Genomic DNA, 26,098 nt, shown 5'->3' with positions numbered 1-26,098 from the left:
ATGTTGGTGAAGGGAAAAGAGGTGATGAGGAAGTAATGGGTAGATATGGTATCAAGGATAGGAATGGGGAAGGACAGATGGTAGTTGATTTTGCAAAAAGGATGGAAATGGCTGTGGTGAATACCTACTTTAAGAAAAGGGAGGAGCACAGGGTAACATATAAGAGTGGAGGAAGGTGCACACAGGTGGACTACATTCTTTATAGGAGATGCAAGCTAAAAGAAATCACAGACTGTAAGGTGGTAGCAGGAGAGAGTGTCACTAGACAGCATAGGATGGTTGTGGTAGGATGACTTTAGAGGTAAAGAAGAAGAAGAGAGTGAGAGCTCAACAAAGGATCAGATGGTGGAAGCTGAAGGAGGAAGACTGTTGTGTGAAATTTAGCGAGCAAGTGAGAGAAGCACTAGTTGGAGAGGAAGCAATTTTGGACAACTGGAAAAGTACTGCAGATGTGGTGAGGTAGACAGCTAGGGCAGTACTGGGTATGACATCTGGACAGTGGAAGGAAGACAAGGAGACTTGGTGGTGGAATGAAGAGGTCCAGGAAAGCATAAGGAGAAAGAGGTTGGCGAAAAAGTTTTGGGATAGTCGGCGAGATGAAGAAAGTAGACAGGAGTACAAGGAGATGTGACGTAAGGCGAGAAGAGAAGTGGCAAAAGCAAAGGAAAAGGCATATTGCGAGCTGTACAAGACGTTGAATAGTAAGGAAGGAGAAAAGGACTTGTACCGATTGGCCAGACAAAGGGACAGAGCTGGAAAGGATGTGCAGCAGGTTAGGGTGGTAAAAGATGCACATGGTAATGTGCTGACAAGTGAGGAGTGTGTGCTGAGAAGGTGGAGGGAATATTTTGAAGAGTTGATGAATAAAGAAAATGAGCGAGAGAAAAGGCTGGATGATGTGGTGAGAGTAAATCAGGAAGTAAAAGAGATTAGCAAGGAAGAAGTGAGGGCTGCTATGAAGAGGATGAAGAGTGGAAAGGCAGTTGGTCCAGATGTCATTCCAATGGAGGCATGAAAATGTCTAGGAGAGATGGCAGTAGAGTTTCTAACCAGATTGTTTAATAAAATCTTGGAAAGTGAGAGGATGCCTGAGGAGTGGAGACGAAGTGTGCTGGTTCCTATTTTCAAGAACAAGGGTGATGTGCAGAGCTGCAGTAACTACAGAGGCATAAAGCTGATCAGCCACAGCATGAAGTTATGGGAAAGAGTAGTAGAAGCTAGGCTTAGAAAACAGGTGAAGATCTGTGAGCAGCAATATGGTTTCATGCTGAGAAAGAGCACTACAGATGCAATGTTTTCTCTGAGAATACTGTTGGAAAAGTACAGAGAAGGACAGAAAGAGTTACATTGTGTGTTTGTGGACTTAGAAAAAGCTTATGATAGGGTGCCAAGAGAAGAGTTGTGGTATTGTATGAGGAAGTCTGGAGTGGCAGAGAAGTATGTTAGGGTAGTGCAGGACATGTACCAAAATAGTGTGACAGCGGTGAGATGCGCAGTCGGAATGAGACTCATTCAAGGTGGAGGTGGGATTACACCAAGGATCAGCTCTGAGTCCTTTCTTGTTTGCAGTGGTGATGGACAGGTTGACAGATGAGATCAGACAGGAGTCCCCATGGACTATGATGTTTGCAGATGATATTGTGATCTGTAGTGAGAGTAGAGAGCAAGTTGAGTCTAGTCTGGAGAAGTGGAGATATGCTTTGGAGAGAAGGGGAATGAAAGTCAGTAGAAGCAAGACTGAGTACATGTGTGTGAATGAGAGGGAGCCCAGTGGAATAGTGCAGTTACAAGGAGTAGAAGTGGTGAAAGTAGATGAGTTTAAATATTTGGGGTCAACTGTTCAAAGTAATGGAGAGTGTGGTAGAGAGGTGAAGAAGAGAGTGCAGGCAGGGTGGAGTGGGTGGAGAAAGGTGGCAGGAGTGATTTGTGACGGAAGAATATCAACAAGAGTGAAGGAGAAAGTTTACAAAACAGTAGTGAGACCAGCTATGTTGTATGGTTTAGAGACAGTGGCACTAACAAAAAGACAGGAGGCAGAGCTGGAGGTGGCAGAGCTGAAGATGTTGAGATTCTCTTTGGGAGTGACAAGAATGGACAAGATTAGGAATGAACATATCAGAGAGACAGCTCAGGTGGGATGGTTTGGAGACAAAGTCAGAGAGGCGAGATTGAGATGGTTTGGACATGTGCAGAGGAGGGACCCAGGGTATATAGGGAGAAGGATGCTGAGGATGGAGTCACCAGGCAGGAGGAGAAGAGGGAGACCAAAGAGGAGGTTCATGGATGTGCTGAGAGAGGTCATGCAGGTGGCTGGTGTGACAGAGGAAGATACAGAGGACAGGGTGAGATGGAAACGATTGATCTGCTGTGGCGACCCCTAACGGGAACAGCCGAAAGACAAAGAAGAAGCATGTGTAAAGTTGTGAATGTCACTGTCACACTGTCAGCTGCAGCGCACCTCACATTTTTAACTTCAGTGTGTGCGCAGCTCTGAGCCCACAGCGTTTACGGACTCACACACATGCTCCCACTAACATTTTTCCAGTTTCATGTTTATTCCATTTGACAGGGTACCAAATAAACTATCCCTGTGTGTCCCCACCTCATTTCCAGTCCTCTGTAGCTCACATTTGGTATCATTTCTTTTCTATGTTCATGCAGACTAATCTCCCAGCTCCAAGGGCCTATTTACATGGATTTATATCTTTCAATAGGGGTGTGGAAAGGGAGGAGCTTGGTACATCTGCATGTGCAGATGTACCAATTCCATGTTCAGTGGGATGTACAAACGGAACATGCTTGGATCCATGCGTATGCACACTTTGATACATCTGGATATGTTTGTGCTTACACCATTTTCTGGATTTTAGCGTGTGCCATGTTTCAGTCGGAAATCCACGCAAGTCTTTGTACATGAGGCCCCTGATGTTTTTAAAAATTATTTTTGGAATAATGGCTGCTTCCTCATTTGTTGACAACCAGGTCATGAAGATTTAGTGCTCTTAAAGGTAGGCAATGTCACATTTCTGTATGATGACCTCAACTGCTCCATCACTTCTGGATGGATCAAGTAGGGGATTGCCTGTTGGGGTGAAATATGGTGAGGACCTTGTATGTCCCATGGCCGGTACGGTAATCATGAAGGCTCAACAGGAACTCTGAACACAAGACGGCTAACGGGGCTCTGGTGAAAGACAAAGTCCTTAGAGGTGGATCAGGCATACAACCCCTGGCAAAAATTATGGAATCACCGGCCTCGGAGGATGTTCATTCAGTTGTTTAATTTTGTAGAAAAAAAGCAGATCACAGACATGACACAAAACTAAAGTCATTTCAAATGGCAACTTTCTGGCTTTAAGAAACACTATAAGAAATCAAGAAAAAAAGATTGTGGCAGTCAGTAACGGTTACTTTTTTAGACCAAGCAGAGGAAAAAAATATGGAATCACTCAATTCTGAGGAATAAATTATGGAATCACCCTGTAAATTTTCATCCCCAAAACTAACACCTGCATCAAATTCACATCTGCTTGTTAGTCTGCATCTAAAAAGGAGTGATCACACCTTGGAGAGCTGTTGCACCAAGTGGACTGACATGAATCATGGCTCCAACACGAGAGATGTCATTTGAAACAAAGGAGAGGATTAGCAAACTCTTAAAAGGGTAAATCATCACGCAATGTTGCAAAAGATGTTGGTTGTTCACAGTCAGCTGTGTCTAAACTCTGGACCAAATACAAACAACATTGGAAGGTTGTTAAAGGCAAACATACTGGTAGACCAAGGAAGACATCAAAGCGTCAAGACAGAAAACTTAAAGCAATATGTCTCAAAAATCAAAAATGCACAACAAAACAAATGAGGAACGAATGGGAGGAAACTGGAGTCAACGTCTGTGACCGAACTGTAAGAAACCGCCTAAAGGAAATGGGATTTACATACAGAAAAGCTAAACAAAAGCCATCATTAACACCTAAACAGAAAAAAACAAGGTTACAATGGGCTAAGGAAAAGCAATCGTGGACTGTGGATGACTGGATGAAAGTCATATTCAGTGATGAATCTCGAATCTGCATTGGGCAAGGTGATGATGCTGGAACTTTTGTTTGGTGCCGTTCCAATGAGATTTATAAAGATGACTGCCTGAAGAGAACATTTAAATTTCCACAGTCATTGATGATATGGGGCTGCATGTCAGGTAAAGGCACTGGGGAGATGGCTGTCATTACATCATCAATAAATGCACAAGTGTACGTTGATATTTTGGACACTTTTCTGATGTTTAAGGATGATGAAATCATTTTTCAAGAAGATAATGCATCTTGCCATAGAGCAAAAACTGTGAAAACATTCCTTGCAAAAAGACACATAGGGTCAATTTCATGACATAGGGTCAGTGTCAACGAGCAGATGTGATTTGATGCAGGTGTTAGTTTTGGGGATGGAAATTTACAGGGTGATTCCATAATTTATTCCTCAGAATTGAGTGAGTCCATATTTTTTTCCTCTGCTTGGTCTAAAAAAGTAACCGTTACTGACTGCCACAATCTTTTTTCTTGATTTCTTATAGTGTTTCTTAAAGCCAGAAAGTTGCCATTTGAAATGACTTTAGTTTTGTGTCATGTCTGGGATCTGCTTTTTTTTTACAAAATTAAACAACAGAATGAACATCCTCTGAGGCCGGTGATTCCATAATTTTTGCCAGGGGTTGTAGAAGCTGATGGCTTGGAACCCAACAGCTGTGAAAGCAGATGAAGGCTGCAGCAGGTCCTCAGACCCCGATCGCCTGGGATTTCCCAGCCATCGGACCAGATTAAGGATCTGTCAATGACCGTGTGTTTGCCGGCATGTAGATTTTCTATCCAGTCTGGGAGTCAATCAAAAAACAATATTCCTTCCCATCGAGGGATTGCCACAACAATGAGCTATCCTGGGATTCTGTTAGCCCTTTGCAACAAATTTTGTTCTTTCCCGGGTGTTAATTGGGCCTCCTTCCACAGTGATGTAAAGTCTGTATGGCCTAAAGATTCTTATATTATTCTTATAATAGATTGTACTGTTGTAGCATCACTCTGTTTGAGACGGTTTCGAAAGAAGAACCTGACTTATAATGATCAAAAATTGTATTGTAGAAGCCTTGAGAAACTCTTATATTCTGCAGAAAAATTATAATCTAAATAAAATCAATATTTCTTCATTAGATCTTCAATGTAAACCCAGACCTGTGTGACACCTACAAATGTTCTGCCTCCAATGAGTATGGAATGGCTTTTTGCACTGCTACACTAAAAATTACCGAAGGTGAGGCCAGTTTTTACTATATCACATATCATTTGTTAATCAGTCAAACAGATTTGACATCATCATTATACGGGGTGAACACAAAAACACTCCTTGGTTTCAAATATGTATAATATCAAAAGTCACATAAATAATTTTACAATTTTGGTATCAACAGTTGCAGAAACATCAAGGTTTTTTCTCTTTTGCAGATTATTATTCTTCAAAACTGTAAAATTATTCATGTGAGTTTTGATATTAGAAATATTTGAAACCAAGAAGTGTTTTTGTGTTCACCCTGTATATTGTTTTTGTTTGCAGGTTTCAAGAAGAAAGGCCAGACAGGTACGACTTCACAACATACGTACCAAGATACAGATGTCTCTTCTTCTGCTCATGTTCTACTCATGATCTGTTCATCACCTTTTTAAATTACAGCTACGTAATAAGGCAATGATGTAACTGAGGCCACTCAGTGATCGGAAAAATGAGCTGATCTATTCAGTGTACTAACTTTAGAACAAAATTATTAAAAGGCTGGATTTCATTGTATCAACATGTTTCTAATACAACACCGATTCCAATGAAGTTGGGATGTTGTGTAAAATGTAAATAAAAACAGAATACAATGATTTGCAAATCCTCTTCAAAGTATATTTATTTGAATACACCACAAAGACAAGATATTTAATGTTCAAACTGATAGACTTTTTTGTTTTTGTGCAAATATTTGCTCATTTTTAAATGGATGCCTGCAACACGTTTCAAAAAAGCTGGGACAGTGGTATGTTGAGAACTGAGAACACTAATTGTGAGTGTCATGATTGGGTATAAAAGGAGCATCCCCAAAAGGATCAGCTGTTCACAAGCAAAGATGGGGTGAGGATCACCACTTTGTGAACAACTGCATGAAAAACATCGTCCAACAGTTTAAGAACAATGTTTCTCAACGTTCAATTACAAGGAATTCATCAACAGTCCATAATATAATCAGAAGTTTCAAAGAATCTGGAGAACTTTCTACACGTAAGCAGCAAGGCCAAAAACCAACATTCAATGCCCCTGACCTTCGATCCCTCAGGCAGCACTGCATTAAAAACCGACATCATTGGGTAAAGGATCTTACTGCGTGGGCTCAGGAACACTTCAGAAAACCATCGTCAGTTAACACAGTTCGTCGCTACATCTACAAGTGCAAGTTAAAACTACCATGCAAAGCGAAAGCCAAACATCAACAACATCCAGAAACGCCGCCACCTTCTCTGGGCCCGAGCTCATTTGAAATGGACAGACGCAAAGTGGAAAAGTGTGCTGTGGTCTGATGAGTCCACATTTCAAATTGTTTTTGGAAATCATGGATGTTGTGTCCTCTGGACAAAAGAGGAAAAAGACCATCCAGATTGTTACCAGCACAAAGTTCAAAAGCCAGCATCTGTGATGGTATGGGGTGTGTTAGTGCCCATGGCATGGACAACTTACACATCTGTGATGGCACCATCAATGCTGAAAGGTACATCCAGGTTTTGGAGCAACACATGCTGCCATCCAAGCAACATCTTCTTCAGTCGGACTGGGGGTGACATGTTTAGCCGCATGTTCTCCATGAATTGCTGGCTGTCTGAGTGGTGTCCAAAAAATGAGGTGGGCTTCATAGATAATTGGCAAAGCTTCTGGGGAAAACCTGGTCGTGTTAGGAGAGACGGCATCCATCCCACTTTGGATGGAGCAGCTCTCATTTCTAGAAATCTGGCCAATTTTCTTAAATCCTCCAAACCGTGACTATCCAGGGTTGGGACCAGGAAGCAGAGTTGTAGGCTTACACACCTCTCTGCAGCTTCTCTCCCCCTGCCATCCCCTCATTACCCCATCCCCGTAGAGACGGTGCCTGCTCCCAGACCACCAATAACCAGCAAAAATCTATTTAAGCATAAAAATTCAAAAAGAAAAAATAATATAGCACCTTCAACTGCACCACAGACTAAAACAGTTAAATGTGGTCTATTAAACATTAGGTCTCTCTCTTCTAAGTCCCTGTTAGTAAATGATATAATAATTGATCAACATATTGATTTATTCTGCCTTACAGAAACCTGGTTACAGCAGGATGAATATGTTAGTTTAAATGAGTCAACACCCCCGAGTCACACTAACTGCCAGAATGCTCGTAGCACGGGCCGGGGCGGAGGATTAGCAGCAATCTTCCATTCCAGCTTATTAATTAATCAAAAACTCAGACAGAGCTTTAATTCATTTGAAAGCTTGACTCTTAGTCTTGTCCATCCAAATTGGAAGTCCCAAAAACCAGTTTTATTTGTTATTATCTATCGTCCACCTGGTCGTTACTGTGAGTTTCTCTGTGAATTTTCAGACCTTTTGTCTGACTTAGTGCTTAGCTCAGATAAGATAATTATAGTGGGTGATTTTAACATCCACACAGATGCTGAGAATGACAGCCTCAACACTGCATTTAATCTATTATTAGACTCAATTGGCTTTGCTCAAAATGTAAATGAGTCCACCCACCACTTTAATCATATCTTAGATCTTGTTCTGACTTATGGTATGGAAATTGAAGACTTAACAGTATTCCCTGAAAACTCCCTTCTGTCTGATCATTTCTTAATAACATTTACATTTACTCTGATGGACTACCCAGCAGTGGGGAATAGGTTTCATTACACTAGAAGTCTTTCAGAAAGCGCTGTAACTAGGTTTAAGGATATGATTCCTTCTTTATGTTCTCTAATGCCATATACCAACACAGTGCAGAGTAGCTACCTAAACTCTGTAAGTGAGATAGAGTATCTCGTCAATAGTTTTACATCCTCATTGAAGACAACTTTGTATGCTGTAGCTCCTCTGAAAAAGAGAGCTTTAAATCAGAAGTGCCTGACTCCGTGGTATAACTCACAAACTCGCAGCTTAAAGCAGATAACCCGTAAGTTGGAGAGGAAATGGTGTCTCACTAATTTAGAAGATCTTCACTTAGCCTGGAAAAAGAGTCTGTTGCTCTATAAAAAAGCCCTCCGTAAAGCTAGGACATCTTACTACTCATCACTAATTGAAGAAAATAAGAACAACCCCAGGTTTCTTTTCAGCACTGTAGCCAGGCTGACAAAGAGTCAGAGCTCTGTTGAGTATTCATTTAACTTTAACTAGTAATGACTTCATGACTTTCTTTGCTAATAAAATTTTAACTATTAGAGAAAAAATTACTCATAACCATCCCAAAGATGTATCGTTATCTTTGGCTGCTTTCAGTGATGCCGGTATTTGGTTAGACTCTTTCTCTCAGATTGTTCTGTCTAAGTTATTTTCATTAGTTACTTCATCCAAACCATCAACATGTCTATTAGACCCCATTCCTACCAGGCTGCTCAAGGAAGCCCTACCATTATTTAATGCTTCGATCTTAAATATGATCAATCTATCTTTATTAGTTGGCTATGTACCACAGGCTTTTAAGGTGGCAGTAATTAAACCATTACTTAAAAAGCCATCACTTGACCCAGCTATCTTAGCTAATTATAGACCAATCTCCAACCTTCCTTTTCTCTCAAAAATTCTTGAAAGGGTAGTTGTAAAACAGCTAACTGATCATCTGCAGAGGAATGGTCTATTTGAAGAGTTTCAGTCAGGTTTTAGAATTCATCATAGTACAGAAACAGCATTAGTGAAGGTTACAAATGATCTTCTTATGGCCTCAGACAGTGGACTCATCTCTGTGCTTGTTCTGTTAGACCTCAGTGCTGCTTTTGATACTGTTGACCATACAATTTTATTACAGAGATTAGAGCATGCCATAGGTATTAAAGGCACTGCGCTGCGGTGGTTTGAATCATATTTATCTAATAGATTACAATTTGTTCATGTAAATGGGGAATCTTCTTCACAGACTAAGGTTAATTATGGAGTTCCACAAGGTTCTGTGCTAGGACCAATTTTATTCACTTTATACATGCTTCCCTTAGGCAGTATTATTAGACGGCATTGCTTAAATTTTCATTGTTACGCAGATGATACCCAGCTTTATCTATCCATGAAGCCAGAGGACACACACCAATTAGCTAAACTGCAGGATTGTCTTACAGACATAAAGACATGGATGACCTCTAATTTCCTGCTTTTAAACTCAGATAAAACTGAAGTTATTGTACTTGGCCCCACAAATCTTAGAAACATGGTGTCTAACCAGATCCTTACTCTGGATGGCATTACCCTGACCTCTAGTAATACTGTGAGAAATCTTGGAGTCATTTTTGATCAGGATATGTCATTCAAAGCGCATATTAAACAAATATGTAGGACTGCTTTTTTGCATTTACGCAATATCTCTAAAATTAGAAAGGTCTTGTCTCAGAGTGATGCTGAAAAACTAATTCATGCATTTATTTCCTCTTAAAACTTTCCTTTTTGCTAAAGCTTATAGTTAGGGCTGGATCAGGTGACCCTGAACCATCCCTTAGTTATGCTGCTATAGACTTAGACTGCTGGGGGGTTCCCATGATGCACTGTGTTTCTTTCTCTTTTTGCTCTGTATGCACCACTCTGCATTTAATCATTAGTGATTGATCTCTGCTCCCCTCCACAGCATGTCTTTTTCCTGGTTCTCTCACTCAGCCCCAACCAGTTCCAGCAGAAGACTTCCCCTCCCTGAGCCTGGTTCTGCTGGAGGTTTCTTCCTGTTAAAAGGGAGTTTTTCCTTCCCACTGTCGCCAAGTGCTTGCTCACAGGGGGTCGTTTTGACCGTTGGGGTTTTTATGTAATTATTGTATGGCCTTGCCTTACAATATAAGGCGCCTTGGGCCAACTGTTTGTTGTGATTTGGCGCTATATAAATAAAATTGATTGATTGATTGATTCAGGGACATCCCTGCTTATTTCAGCAAGACAATACCAAGTCACATTCTGCACGTGTTACAACAGCGTGGCTTCATAGTAAAAGAGTGCAGGTACTAGACTGGCCTGTCTGCAGTCCAGACCTGTCGCACATTGAAAATGTGTGGCTCATTATGAAGCACAAAATATGACAACAGAGACCCGGACTGTTGAACAACTGAAGTCGTACATCAAGCAAGAATGGGAAAGAATTCCACCTACAAAGCTTCAACAATTAGTGTCCTCAGTTCCCAAATGCTTATTGAGTGTTGTTAGAAGGAAAGGTGATGTAACACAGTGGTAAACATACCACTGTCCCAGCTTTTTTGAAACATGTTGCAGGCATCCATTTCAAAATGAGCAAATATTTGCACAAAAACAATAAAGTTTATCAGTTTGAACATTAAATATCTTGTCTTTGTGGTGTATTCAATTGAATATAGGTTGAAGATGATTTGCAAATCATTGTATTCTGTTTTTATTTACATTTTACACAACATCCCAACATCATTGGAATTGGGGTTGTATTATTGATCCTCTATAAATAAAATGGAAACTGTTAAAATCTCCAAGCTCAGTGATCCATTTAGTCAATATAGACAAATTTGCATTGTACAGGTTAGTATATATTTATTAAAACAATCCCTGTCATTCAAATACAAGAACATGTTTCATTGGTGGAGGTGTATATCTTATAGTAGGTTTTGATTTTTGTCAAAGGAGAAACACTGAAAAAAATAAAAACGTTAACAACGGTAGCATTTGCAGTAAGAGTGTTGTATTATACTTAATTACTTTAAGCAGGCCCATATAGTTTTGTGGTGACTCAGTGATGCTATAAATTAGTGTCAGTATTAGCTGAGGTACACAAAATTTCAAATATGTTTGAAAGGTCCTTATATGCATCATATATAATGGTTTGTACCATTGGAAAAAGAATAAAGAAAAAACCTGTATCTTGTTTTCTAACTTACATATCATTTTCATTCAGGAGATGGGCAAGCACCACAGGATTTCAGATCAATGCTCAAGAAAACGTAAGTCAAACTCACTTAAAAGATGGTACTTCTGTGAAACCAAAGATCCGCAGGGTGGGTTCTGTAGAATGTGTTCTGTTCTTTTCAGAGTCATCACTCGAAAAAAACAACTCCCACCACCGAAAGAAGGAGAGATTGATCCAAAGCTTTGGGAACTGCTTATCAGTGCACCGAAGAAAGACTATGAAAGAATCTGTTTGGAATTTGGTGTTACTGATTTTCGCTGGATGTTGAAAAGACTAAACCAGCTGAAAAAGGAAAGGGAAGATCAACAGGCAAAGGTATTGTATGCTGCCAAAAACTCAAACAGCAATGATACAGTGTTGTCCTCTCTTTGACCCTGCATTCTTAAAGGAAAAAAAATTGATACGCTACCATATTTAATGTCTGTAAAATGGTACACAGCTTAAGTTTTCCAACTTTGTCTGTGCTTTTACTGTTGTTCAATTTTGATGTTTTCCCATACAACATTTTTTGGGAAAAGAAATTTAGCACTTGCAAACCACACATGTAAACATCTTGCTTAGTGCTTGGAAGTTTTAAATATTCTGTTGAAGGACGTTTAAAGAATAGAAGGCAGCTGCATATAGTCCCTGAGGCCCATTTTTGCCCGTGCCTATGCTTGGATACTGTAGCATGAAGTGGATGAGAGCCTGATTCCCCCTGGACACCAGTCCGACACAGGTCACTTCCCCAGCCAAGACTGGTATTGAAAATGGTTTTGACTGTCGAGTATTTGTAATGAGTTTGAAATTCTAGTATGGTGGCAACCCTACAAGGGACACTTTATTATTTAAACGCCACGGTTAATAGCATTTTGCACAGTATGTGACCTTTAAATAATAAATATCATGACATGTTTTCAGTTGTGACTTTTACAAGAATTGCCATTAATCTCTCCATAGGATTTCAAATTCTCGTGAAAAATCTTTCACTGTCTTGTAGGTTGTGGAGAGTTTGGAAAATGTAAAACACATAGAGATAAAACCAAGCGGCAAAGCTGAATTTAGCTTTGACATGAAACTTTGGGATCCAAACAGCAATGTTACCTTATTTAAGGTGAGTTAATCCTGAAAGAATTAAAATGGTTACTGGATAACAATAGAAATAATCATAATATGACCATTTTTGCTTTAAAAGGATGGGACAATGGTGCCATGTGGTGAAAATGAAAATTCAAAGCATAGCCTTAAGATAAGAGGCATAAATTATCTGTTCAGCATCCAGAATCCTCAGCCAGAAGATGCTGGATTTTATCAAGTTGATGTTGATGAGACAAATGTTCTTGCTACCAACTTTCAAGGTAAAGCACAGCTTTCATGACTACCATAAACAGAAAGGTGACAAATCAAAGCACATTTGCAGCTCAGAAGTCAGTTGTTCTATGATGTCTCAAACCCATAAATGCATCGTCCTCTCTTAGTGCAGTCAGTGGAATTCACAGCCGGTATTAAGGATACCAAGGCCACTGAGAGTGAGGACGCCGTCTTTCAGTGCATCTTGTCAACACCACTCAATAGAATTACTTGGGCAACACAAAATGTCTCACTCGAACACGGGGACAAATATGAGATTACAGCCTCGGAGGACAAACGCGTTCACACATTAAGGGTCAAAGACTGCAACAGAGCGGATAATGGAGCTTATTATGCGATCGCTGGCATTGTATCCAGCAGCGCCTCTCTAACAGTGGAAGGTACAGTAAACCACATTTTCAACTTAAAAGACTCCATTATTAATTTAAATTAATATCTCAGGGTTCACAAAGTCAGAAAAAGAGTTCAGTACAAGTTCAGCGTTGACTGATGATATCTGAGAAAGTACTTCTTGAATATTTGTTGATCTAAAATAACTGCTTTAAAAGTTTTCAGAAAAACCTAAATGTCTTCCTCCGACTCCTGTGTGTTAACTATAATTCAGCTGATCCACTTGGTTGTAAAGCTCGTAGCGCCACCAGAGATGAGCCACATAAACAGGTAATGGAAGAGAAGGCTGGACAACAAAGTAAGAATGACAGTCTTGAGGAAGCCAACCAAGCTCATGTGGAAAAAGAGGCTGCAGGTATAGGTGACCTAAAAAAGGGAGATCATGGTGATGGCTCTGATGGCAAGACTGGCGGAGACAAGCATGATGAAGAAGAAATTAATAAGGACTTGCTGGTTGACAGAGATAATCAAAATAAAAATGAACAGGATGACGCAAAGGGTAAGAAAAAGAAGAGAGTACGAACGGGCGCTTTGGTTCCAGATCCTGCCAAAGGTAAACCAGTAAACTGCACACTGCAATTTCAATAAATCTGCAACAGCTTTTAAGTGTTTTCCCCTGCCTCCTCGTACTTTTACAGATCGCGGTGTTCAGTTTGTAAGTGGACTGTCAAATATGGTAGCTGATACTGGCCAGCGGGCAGAGCTGTCATGCAAGCTGAGCAGTGAGACAATCAAAGGACACTGGTATAAAAATGGGAAGCTGGTAAGTTAACTACTCAAAAAGACTCCCCATTACATAGACTTACCAAGACACAGGATGTTCTGTCACCCTTCCAACAGTAAAAACTAAGAAACAAAAAAAGACATCATTCTGACCATATTTAGTCATGGCAGGATGGGGCTCTGGCTTGTATTTTTAGCTGCTAGCTGGATTTACTGGTTTTGGGCACAGAGCACAAGGATAATAAGGACTCCAGTGTTCATTACAGGTATACATACAACATGCAAGTTGATACCACTGAATGTTCTTCTGGGAAAATGACCGTACACCTGGAAAGTATTCACAGCGCTTCACTTTTTCTACATTTTATACTACGACCTTATTCCACAATCCAGTAAATTCATCTTTTTCCCTGAAAATTCTACTCACAACACCCCATAATGACAACATGAAAAAAATATTTTTGAACATTTGCTAATTTATTAAAAATAAAACAATATAAAATAAAATAAAACAAAATAAAGAAATCACATGTAAGGGGATTCCTCAAACAGACCCCGTCACTGATCACAGATTCATTGATGCACCATGTAACCAGAGCAGCGTACTTCCTCAGGGAGGCTGACGAGGAGCAAATAAAAAATAAAAGTAACTCCGCCACAGTGATTAAACAACAACAGAAAGTGTGGCAAAGTATTGCAGAGCGCCTGAATGTATAATTAGTGTCCAAATACACACTCACTGCTTCACTGAAACTACAACAATTACATTCCAAATACAACTGTAGTTAATTGGCATCTCCAAAAACATAGTTGTACTCTGAATATGAATCAGTTAAAATTGTAAGTGAAACTGTGTAAATGTAATTCCATCACACTGTATAAGTCTTTGATATATAGAGGAGCTCACTGACTTGAATGAATTCCCCTTTGGGATCCAAAAGTTCCTCTTATGTTTGATCCTCTACTGTGTGATTAACCTATTGTATATATATATATATATATAATATGCATACTGTATTTCAATGTATATGGGATGTGTATTTTATATGTAGTTTATAGGAACCTGTGAATTACCTAATGATAGTAACATCATCTAAAATAATCATTTATCCAGAATGCTATGAATTAATTATCACAGGGGTTTAAATAATGACAGCAGGTCGAGTTGAGTGTGATAATAATGTGTAGTGGGGAGTGGAATAACTATTGGTGTCTGTTTGAGGTGACTGTTGACTGAGATAAGGGATGAGGTTCTTGACTCCCGAAATGTGAATCTGCTGCAAACTGTGAATATCCATGAACCGCTAATAACTGGGCAGCACAGTCTCGTTTGATGGCGGGCACTAAAGGGATAAAATATCATGCATATGATGTGTTTTATCTACTTCTGAGGACAAAAACAGGGTATTTTCTCTGAATTTTAGGGCAAATTACACACAAAATGCAAAGAAAAAGTGATGATGCGGTGGAAAGTGGACATGTGCTGCGGTTTGTTTATAACCCAAGGCACAAACATGTCGAGGCAGTTTTGCAGGCGGGAGAACGCAGCTACACTGGTTAGCTGTGTAGGCTAACACTTATGACACGATGTCTCCCATTCGCCTCGTCTTCCCTTCACTTGTGGTGTCAAGCGCCCGGCCCTGCAGGGTGTGACCCTCTCCAGGGACAGTGGCAGGTGGAGAGTTTGATTGGGGCGGTACACCTATCAAATGGTAATGCTTGCGAGTCCAGGGGTGGCGTGAAGCCCCACATGTGGTGTAATGAAAGTGAGCAGCGCACAATCATAATCCTACAGATGGCGGCTTCACACCACTGGCTCCTCAGCCAAGCGCATACGGTGCACAAAATCATCAAGCAATTCATCTTTTGTGAGATGTGCATTCACATTTTGGGAGATATTTTTCAGTATTCATGTTTTTTAATTCATGGGCTGTGGATAATTCACCACCAGCTCTCTCTTCACAATGCCGGTCCGATACAGCCACCACATCACTGCAGACGCTGCACTGATCCGTCTGTCGATCTCACGCTCCATCCGTCCCTCGCTCGTGAACAAGACTCCAAGATACTTAAACTCCTCCAGTTGAGGCAAGGACACTCCACCGACCTGAAGAGGGCAAGGCACCTTTTTTCCGGTCGAGAACCATGGCCTCGGATTTGGAGGTGTTGATTTTCATCCCGGACGCTTTACACTTGGCTGCAAACCGTCCCAGTGCACGCTGAAGGTCCTGATTTGACGAAGTCAACAGAACCACATCGTCCACAAACAGCAGAGATGAGATTCTGTGGTTCCCAAACCAGACCCCGTCTACACCCTGGCTGTGCCTAGAAATTCTGTCCATAAAGAAATGAACAGAACCGGTGACAAAGGGCAGCCCTGGCGGAGGCCAACGTGCACTGGAAACAGGTTTGACTTGCTACCGGCAATGCGAACCAAGCTCCTGCTGTGGTCATACAGGGACCGGATAGCCCTTAGCAAAGGACCCCAGACCCAGTACTCCCGGAGCACCCCCATAGGGTGCCCCGAGGGACACGGTCAAACATCTTCTCCAGATCCACAAAGCACATGTGGACTGTTTGGGCGAACTCCCATGAACCCTCGAGCACCAGATGGAGTGTGTAGAGCTGGTCCAGTGTGCCTCGACCAGGATGAAAACCACACTGCTCCTCCTGAATCCGAGGTTCGATTATCGGTCAAATTCTCCTCTCCAGTACTCTGGAATAGGTCATAGATCGATTTTCCGATCGATCTACGTTTCGACCCTCACCTATGGTCATGAGATTTGGCTCATGACCGAAAGAACGAGATCGCCAGTACAAGCGGCCGAGATGAGTTTAGTCCGCAGGGTGACTGGCTGCTCCCTTAGAGATAGGGTGAGGAGCTCGGTCACTCAGGAGGAGCTCGGAGTCGAGCCGCTGCTCCTCCACATTGAAAGGAGCCAGTTGAGGTGGCTCGGGCATCTTTTCCGGATGCCCCTGGATGCCTCGCTGGAGAGGTGTTCCGGGCACGTCCCATTGGGAGGAGGCCCTGGGGAAGACCCAGGACATGCTGGAGGGACTACGTCTCTCGGCTGGCTTGGGAACGCCTCGGGGTTCCCCCGGAGGAGCTGGAGGTAGGTGTGCGTGGATCGGGAAGTCTGGGTGGCTTTGCTTAAGCTGCTGCCCCCGGGACCCGACTACGGATAAAGTGGAAGAAAATGGATGGATGGATAATTCACGATTTGCAGCTGATTCACGTTTTGGGGGTTAACAGGATTAAATAGATCCTGGCACTTAGCCTGGTCTGGAGCAGGCTCACTCCACAGCATAAATCTCCATGGTGTCTTATGCCAAATCATATCCCACTTTCCACTCTCCCACTTTTGTGCAACCAGATCATGGATAAATTGATCCAGGATAACCAAAAAAACCCATCTTAATCCCTTATTCTCATTTCATGCAATAGGACCCAGGTGTTAAAAGTCATTTTAAATAAATAAGTCTTTAGCTTTGATTTAAAAGTGCTGGGTAAGAAATACTGTGAAAATCAGGAGGTAATTTGTTCCTCAGTCTAGGTTCAGCTACCACAAAAGCACGTTCATCCCAGAGTTTGTACTTTGACCTCGGAACATTTAAGTAAAGTTGGCCAGACACCTGTAATATCTGACTGTAAGTGCGGAGAGTTAAAATTTCAGACAAGTAAGATAGGCAGCTTCACAAACAAACATTAAAATCTTAAAATCAATTCTAAAATGAACTGGAAGCCAGCTGAGTGAGTAAAGTAGGGGCGTAATATGCTCACTTCTGGAAGTGTTCATTAAAAGACAAGCAGCAGCATTTTGCACAAGTTGGAGGCGTGCAAGAGAAGACTGGCTAATACCAGCATAAAATACATTACAGTTATCAAATGTGGAGGTGATGAAAGATATAGATGGAAAAAACTTGCTTTGACAACAGAGTTTATGTGTTGATCGAAACTCAAACAGGTGTCAAACATATACTAACCCCAAGAGCCATGATCATTTTCATATGTATGGCTTCCTGAACTCTAAATGACCTGATTTTAAAGTGAGAACCTCAAACAGACCCAGTAACGCCTGAGCTCAGACATTAGTTATGTAGTTATGCAGAAAGGTTAAATTAAGTAAACATATTTTTATATAGCTCATCAATGCAGAGTAATACTGATTTAAACATTTTAGTTGTTACCTCTACCAAGGAGGTTATGTTTTCGGTCGCGTCCGTTTGTTTGTTTGTTGGTTGGTTGGTTTGTTAGCAGGATTACTCAAAAAATCCTCAACAGATTTCAATGAAATTTTTACCAGGGGTGTATTTTGGCCTAACTTAGAAATCATTAAATTTTGGTAATGATCCAGAACACAATCCGGATCCAGTATTTTTTTTTAAGGATTCTTTATCATTGAAGGATAGAGCCAATTTCAACATTTTTGCATCTAAGGCCGGGTTCACACGGCAGGATAATTAGGCCGATATCGGACCCGATATTCCCCTTCCAACAATCTTAAGGACACCCCGACAATCGTGATGACTCTAAAGATAATCTTATCAGATATTCTTGCATTGTGTGGTGTGTTCAGAGCGCTCTGATCTGCTCGGAAGGGCATCAGGAGCGCTCCGATCGCAAATCGGGGATATTCAACATGTTGGATTTTTTTGGCCCGATATCGCAGTGTGTGTTGTGTCCTCCGACCACAAACGAGCACGCAGCCTGCTGAATGTGACGTGCAGCCAATCAGAAAGCGAGGTGACAGACGTACGGAGCGGAAAATAAAATCAAAACAGCTGTTCTGACTTACCAGAACGTCCGGTGGTCGCGCTGTCTCCACTCCTTTAAAGAACACCTTTTCTCTTTCTTTTTGTTTCGTTTTTTTCCCTCTGTTGTAAATAGTCCACAAAGTACCTCCGTTTGTTTACTCTGAAGTCACGTTTAATCTCGAGAGATTTTGCGAGATTTCCTGTCTGAACTGTAAATGTTCGTGCGTGAAATCTGTTCGTGTGTGGTGTTGTTGTCCTCACCGTGTGGCTGCACACCACACACTGTACGACCAAACCTGTTAGATCCATGATTTTTTATCTTCACGTGTGTGGTCTCTCAGGTTTTGGAAACCTACAGATAATTTTAAAATCCTGTCGTGTGAACCAGGCTTAACACTTCGTGAAGACGGGTCACAAAGGCTGAACAAAAATTAAGTTACGACACAACAATAATTTAGCATTTGTTTCTCGTCATTGAATAAACTTATTAGAAAAAAAAAACTTGTGTAGTTCATGCAGTTTGTCTTTATAAATACATTTGCTTAAGATCTAACGATTTGACCAGTGAATCTGAAAAATGACGGTAGATGCGTGAAACGACGTGGAATAAGTCTCTTTGCCAAAGTGTATTCCATGTGACATCAGTGACCCTATGGCCTTGGTGAGGTTTGCGCTCTCTCAGTGCTTCTAGTTAAAAATATTATTATTATAACTAGTAGTAGTATTCTATTAGTATGAAAAAAATGTCTTCAAAAATGGACCTTTAATTGGAAACAGGCGGAAACAGGGTGTTAAGTGGCACACCCCCCACAACACCCTCGTTCGTCTGGATTCTCCCCTAGTTTGCAGTCTCTAGGTAGAATGAAGTTGTGTATTTATGTGGAAAGCATGACCTAATTGAGAAGTAAGAAGGTTTTATCTGTGCTTTTTACTTCACAATGTCCTCAGAAAGAGACTTTAGGCATATTTGAAAAAAAGCATTAGTATTGGTTGTAATGCATTATGCGTCTGCAGCTGTGTTTTTATTTAACCACAGCAAGGACACACACAGAGTTTGAAAGAAATTTAAAAAAATCAAAATTATGTTTGTAAACTCTGCTCTTTGCTCTGTGTCTTCACGCTTTGAGACACAGAACTCTTTTTTCAACTCAGACCAGCTACACTAAACAGCGGACTGACAGCTCACAGCATCAAACGCTGAAGTAAACACAGGGATTGATTACAGGTACACGAACCAAATGTGTTCTACTGGTACCTCGATAATACTGTGATACGGTAGAGACCCCGAACAGGCACCAGTGCAAAAATCGTAGCAAAACTGGGCGAAGGGGGCTGTTCGTCTGAACCCCCCTGGCTACCGGCCAGACAACAGAGCATGGGAGCTGTGTGAAATAGGACATTTACATATTCTTACTGTCATTTTGCCACATTTTTAGTATTTTGGAAAAAAATGCACTGTTTATTATGAACAGCATTGCTATTTATGGGCATCAATGTTATGTATTTACAGAAGGCTGCATGCTAGCAATAATGCTTAAATAAGAATCACATTTCTGCAAGGGGGCATGCAGCCAAAAGAAGGGGGCACAGTGCCCCTATTTCCTGGTTTAGGAAAATTCCTGACATTGTACATAAGTTGCTCAACATACGATAAAGGTAAAAAGTCACCCTCTTTGCAAAATTCATGACCATCTGGTTGTGGATGACCTGAATATGATATATGTGGTATCCTGACATGGACTGTCCACAGCGTTCACATGCTATTGTTTCACAATGCATGCCCATTACCTAATCACATATTGGTCAGTCACTGACTTTGCAAATGGTTAGCTTGCAGGTTCTATCGTTTGTTTGTTTTTTGGTTTTTTTTATCCTGAAATCTCAAATCTAAACTGACACTTCCCCCTTTTTCTGACTAGCTCACGAATGACGACGGAGTAACAATTATCAAAGATGGGTCCTGTCACAAGCTGGTTATCGACTGCTTTAAAATGGATGATACAGGTGTCTACCGCTTTGAGGCTGAAGGACGGAAATCAGAAGCGACCCTTAACATTCAAGGTAAGAATTAAAATTATTATGTCATGATTAACCATACATTGACGGAAACAGCCCAGCACCTAACCATATTTACCATATTTTGCAGTAATAAGCAACTGTAAACCATAATTACACCTTACGTTTGTTCTCATGTCTGTGTTATAAAATGACAAATTTTGCATAAATGGGGAAATGAGAATGTTTGTGTTCTTTGAAAACAAACATCACAAAATAAGAAAATGAAGGTTGTTGTATAATGTATTGCAGGAAAAAGGACACATTTGTCATGAACTGGCAAAGCGCTTGGTTTATGTTGTATGAAATCAAAAAAATAAAATAAAAATAAAAGTTCCACCAAGAACCAAAGTCTTGAGTCCTGAGCCTTAACTCCTAAATTATCAAAATACTAGATCAGAGAAGGACATTGTATGTTTAAGTTGAAGGAAATGTGACGCTGACATTCATAGATTTTTCCAATTATCACATACATATTTCATTCCCTTCGGGTGCTCCGGCTTCCTCCCACTTCCAAAGACAAGCAGGTTAGGTGGATTGGGAACTTTAAATTGACCATGGGTGTGTGTGTGTGTGTGTATATATATATGTATTTGTTTGTCTATATGTGTTGGCTCTGGGATGGGCTGGCAGCTTGTCTAGGATGTACCCGCCTCTCAACCAATCACCACTGTTTCTGTGAAGGCTCTGACTTGTCCAGGTGGACTGAGATGCTTGACGTGAGGTAAACGTCCTCGTGTCAAACATCCCAGTCCAGTCAATGATTCAGGCTTCTCTAATATCACCACTGTGAGAGGTTCGAGCACCCCACACCGACACTCCATGATCCTTAAATGGAATAAGTGGGTATACAAAATGAAGAAGCATCATTAAGCAGACAAATAGCGAAAGCAAAATTGTCAAGTTGTTATGGCATCATTTTACAACTTTTACAATTTTTATTAATAGGAAACGATTTAAAAGAAATTCTGTTTTTTGTGGGGGGGGTTTTTTTCCCTTTTCAACATTGAAGATCCACCAAAAATTGACCCAGAAGCTCTCGGAAAATTCACAAATCCTGTTGTAATAAAAGCAGGTGAAAATGCTGAATGGAAGCTGCCACTCTCAGGTGGTGCCCCAATGACTGTGCAGTGGTACAAGGATGACACTGAGCTTTTACCTGGACTCAATGTGAAGATGGAAACAACAGCTACTGGGAGCAAACTATGCCTTAGTAAGTGCCAAAGGAAAGACAGCGGAGAGGTCAAAATTAAAATAAAAAATAAATATGGTACAGTAGAGGCAACGTCCAAGCTTATTGTATTGGGTGAGTTGACATGAAAAAGGTTGTAAGATATATTATACAAGAATGAATGAATGTACTTTTGACCTTAGTGTAATGTGTTTTGTTTTTTTTCCCAACAGACAAACCCACACCACCTCAAGGACCAGTGGACATTATGGAAAGTGCTGTAACATCTGTTGAGTTCAAATGGAAGCCACCAAAAGATAATGGTGGATGCCCAATCATAAGCTACATCATAGAACGCCAACAAGTGGGCCGCAATAGATGGACAAATCTTGGCGAGATCCCTGGTAGTAATCCAAGTTATAAAGACACAGATGTAGATCCTGGAAGGAGATACTGCTACCGGATCAAAGTGAAGAATGCAGAAGGCATCAGTGAATACATGCAGACAGATGACATACCAGCTGGTGTATTGCGTACGTTTTCAGGCAAACATGCTCAAACTACCAGGATGTCCTCTTCCAAACAGTTTAAGAGCAATATCTGGTCACCTCAGTGATTTTCCACTGGAAAATACACGTTTAATGAGTTACTAAGAATGATAACAGTAACAACAGTGCGAGATATGTTCAGACTGGGGTTGGCAATCCAGCTCGAGCTGGTTTGCTTTCTAGCCGGACGTTCAGACCTGCTTTTCCAAATCTGGCTCATCCTGCACACGCGTCCAAACTCAATCTGGCTCAAGCCGAAAGAGATGCATCTGGAAGTGCGGGAGCTTATGGGTTTGGATTTGGGCATGACAGCGCAGGGGTGTGATCTGGATCTGTGTCACATATGGAAGGCAACAAACCCAGGGACTTTTCTTGGCAAGAAGTTGCCACAGAGAAAGAAGGTTGTTTGCTGTCCTCATCATTGCAGCTGCACTGACCTTATGATCCCTGAGTTAGGCAGATTCTAGCCACAATTGCATTCAGACCTCGGCGAATCCCGCTAAAAAAACAATTCAGCTTACATCAGATTTGCACTGTTCAGATTCAGAAATGGAATAGAATAAAGCCTTTATTGTCATTGCACATATATACATACAATGAATCTTGTCCTCTGTATTTAACCATCCTAATTACAGTTAGACACAATGTAACCACTAGGAGCAGTGGGCAGCCACAGTCCAGCACTCAGGGACCTACTCCAGATGTAGTCCTACTGTAGATGTAGTCCTTTCTCTGCCCTGGTTAGGGACAGAGAAAGGAGGAGACCATTTTTTGATTGTGGGAGGGAACCTGAACGCCCAGAGGCAGCCCACACAAACATGAGGAGAACATGCAAACCCCACACAGAAAGGCCAGGAATCGTGTCTTGTATAATGGTACTAACTCTGACCTTGCTGACATGAGATTTGGGGTTCCACAGGGATCTGTTTTAGGCCCCTTGCTTTTCTCCCTGTATGTGGCACCCCTTGGGCGTATACTGCAGAGTTTTGGGATTGCCTTTCATTGTTATGCTGATGATACTCAGTTGTACATGCCGATAACTGTGGGAAATCTCACTCCCATAAAATTCCTGGAGGACTGTCTTCTATCAGTGAGAAGTTGGATGTCTAACTTCATACTTTTAAACTTTGATAAGACTGAAATGATGGTTCTTGGTCCAGCAAGACATCGGCATCAGTTTGACCAGCTGGCGCTCAGCCTGGGTTGGTGTGTCATACATCATACGGACAAAATGAGGAACCTTGGGGTAATTTTTGATCCCATGTTGTCTTTTGACCTCCACATCAGGGATGCTATTAGGACTGCTTTTTTTATTTGAGAAATGTAGCGAGGATCTGCCCCATCCTGTCCATGGCTGATGCTGAGATCCTGATTCATGCTTTTGTTTCTTCTAGACTCGATTATTGTAATGTTCTATTTTCAGGGTTACCACAGTCAAGCATCAGGGGTCTTCAGCTGGTTCAGAATGCTGCCGCTAGACTTCTGACACGTAGCAGAAGGTCTGGACATATCACACCCATTTTGGCATCTTTGCACTGGCTCCCTGTCTCTGTGAGAGCAGATTTTAAGGTTTTGTTATTGACTTATAAGGTTGTTCATGGACTGGCGCCATCTTATCTGGCTGATCTGGTGGAACTCTACATGCCGGCCCGGGCTTTGCGGTCGCAGGATGCGGAACTTCTCTGTGTTCCCAGAGTGAAGAAGAAGTCAGCAGGTCAAAGAGCCTTTTCGTATCGTGCACCCACCCCGTGGAACAGTCTTCCTGTGACCGTGAGGCAGTCGGATGTCCGTGAACATTTTTTAAGTCAAGACTCAAAACCTATTTTTATTCTCTTTCTTATGAATAGTTTTTATTTGTATTTGTTTTATTCTTTTACTTCTGTTTTTATTGATGTATTTGAATTTTTTTAATTCATTTTTAATTATTTATTAAATTTTATGTTGACTTGTTTTATGTAAGGCGCCTTGAGACGGCTTTTGCTGTGATTTGGCGCATTATAAGCTAATTAAATTAAATTAAATTAATCGATCCCATGACCTTCTTGCTGTGAGGCAACCGTGCTAACCACTAAACCACCGTGCTGCCCCAATAACCTACTTATCCAGCTCAAGCCACATTTGGCCAGAATCCCGCTCAAGCTGGGCTGCCAAACCTAGTCTGAACAGGGTCTTAAATACAACAATGAGAAAATGAAATGCATTCCCCACAGGTTACCCTGGACCCCCAACAGTACCTAAAGTGGTCAGTATCTTTAAAGACTGCATTAATCTGGCATGGAGTGCTCCATGTGACACAGGAGGAACTAACATAGTGGGATACAATTTGGAAAGGAAAAAGAAAGGAACCAATTACTGGAGCCTTGTAAATCAAAGAGGACCAATAAAAGGTACACAACTCATATTCATCTGAACAAATAATCTGTGATGCTATTATCAGTCGGTATTGGTGTATAATCCTGCAGTTATTCCTTGTGCTTTTCACAGACACAAAGTATGCAGTAAAAGATGTTTTTGAGGGGGCAGCTTATGAATTTAGGGTTTCTGCCGTCAACCTATCCGGTGCTGGTGATCCCAGCATTCCATGTGACACAGTGATCGCAAGAGATCCAATGAGTAAGCCTAGTTGTACTTCTAGGTTACTTTTTTAATTACTGCATGTTTTTGTCTGCCTTTTGTACTCTGCATTGTTAGAATGGTGAAAGCAGATTACAACCTCCCCCAACTTTCATATTAAAAGGGAGTTTTTCCCTTGTTTTGATCACAAATGCATTTCCTCTTGGTTGTGCTATTAAACATTGTAACGCTATGTGGTAAAAATAAATACGCTGATGTTGCATTAATAACCTATCGTTGTAATTTCAGAACCCCCAGGCAAAGTCACAGACCTAAAATTAATCTCTTCAAATTACACAACTTTTTCACTGGCTTGGAGAAAACCAAAGGAAGTCAAAGGGGTAGAGGATGAAGCCCACGGGTACTTTGTGGAGATCAGACCAATACAGAGCCCTGAATGGACTTGCTGTAATGCCTCTCCAATTATAGGAACTTCCTACAATGTACTTGGCTTGAAGGCAATGGAGACATACTGGGTGAGAATAATTGCCACCAATTACGCAGGTGATGGAGAACCTCAGGGCTTCGATAATTACGTCATTGCCATGCCTCCTCCTGGTGAGAATTTTTTTTATTTTAAACCAAGGACGCAAATGTTGATTAAAGTTCCATGAAATTTTATTCTAAGGCCACTGGAGGGGCTGCCCCTTACATATTTATTACGTCCGCCAAGGACGTAATGAAATCATCTGTTTGTTTATTTATTTATTTGTCTGTCTGTTAGCAGGATTAAGTCAAAACTACTGCATGGATTTTGATAAAAGTTTTACCACAAATACATATTAGGCCATGGAAGAATCCATTACATTTTGGAGGTGATCTGGTTCTGGATCCTGGATCAAATTTCACTTTATATAGGCTTTGAAGGATTACATCAAAACTACTTCACAGATTCTCACTAAATTTTCACCACGGACAAGGAAGACTCCCTTAAATTTTGGAGGTGATCTGGATCCGGATTCTGCATCAAGGTTTCACTTTATATGGGCTTTGAAGGATTACATTAAAGTTCCTTCACTGATTCTCACAAAATTTGCACCACAGATAGATAACAGGGCATCGAAGACTCCACTGAATTTTGGAGGTGATCTGGATTTTGGATCCAGATTGGGGGACGTCAGAAATCTCTGATTGCTGTTGTTTGTTTTGTCATTCATTCAATCATCCACAATATATCTCAAAAACATGAAAAATTATGGACATTATAAAAATCACAACATGAATAAGAAATTTAAAAAATAAAAAGGTTTCCCACAATAATCCACTAGAATCATAGAATCAAAACAAACGGTAAATGGCTTTTTTTTTTTTCATTTATACAATTCAACACTA

General features: G+C 41.0%; 1 protein-coding gene across 1 annotated transcript in view; it reads left to right on the top strand.

The window, feature by feature from the left end:
- The first annotated feature begins 11,407 nt into the window (after positions 1-11,407).
- LOC117507703 (immunoglobulin-like and fibronectin type III domain-containing protein 1) overlaps positions 11,408-26,098 on the top strand; it is a 30,212-nt gene continuing 15,521 nt past the window's right edge. Inside the window, exons 1-10 of the mRNA XM_034167520.1 lie at positions 11,408-11,476; positions 12,141-12,254; positions 12,336-12,498; positions 12,619-12,891; positions 13,540-13,664; positions 20,299-20,440; positions 21,447-21,740; positions 24,364-24,540; positions 24,638-24,766; positions 25,016-25,324. Coding sequence (XP_034023411.1) covers positions 11,423-11,476; positions 12,141-12,254; positions 12,336-12,498; positions 12,619-12,891; positions 13,540-13,664; positions 20,299-20,440; positions 21,447-21,740; positions 24,364-24,540; positions 24,638-24,766; positions 25,016-25,324 — 1,780 coding nt within the window. The 5' untranslated portion in view covers positions 11,408-11,422. The remainder of the gene's footprint in view (positions 11,477-12,140; positions 12,255-12,335; positions 12,499-12,618; positions 12,892-13,539; positions 13,665-20,298; positions 20,441-21,446; positions 21,741-24,363; positions 24,541-24,637; positions 24,767-25,015; positions 25,325-26,098) is intronic.

Source organism: Thalassophryne amazonica, chromosome 3, assembly GCF_902500255.1.
Source record: "Thalassophryne amazonica chromosome 3, fThaAma1.1, whole genome shotgun sequence".
NCBI lineage: Eukaryota > Metazoa > Chordata > Actinopteri > Batrachoidiformes > Batrachoididae > Thalassophryne > Thalassophryne amazonica.
This window is presented reverse-complemented; position numbering and strand designations above follow the sequence as displayed.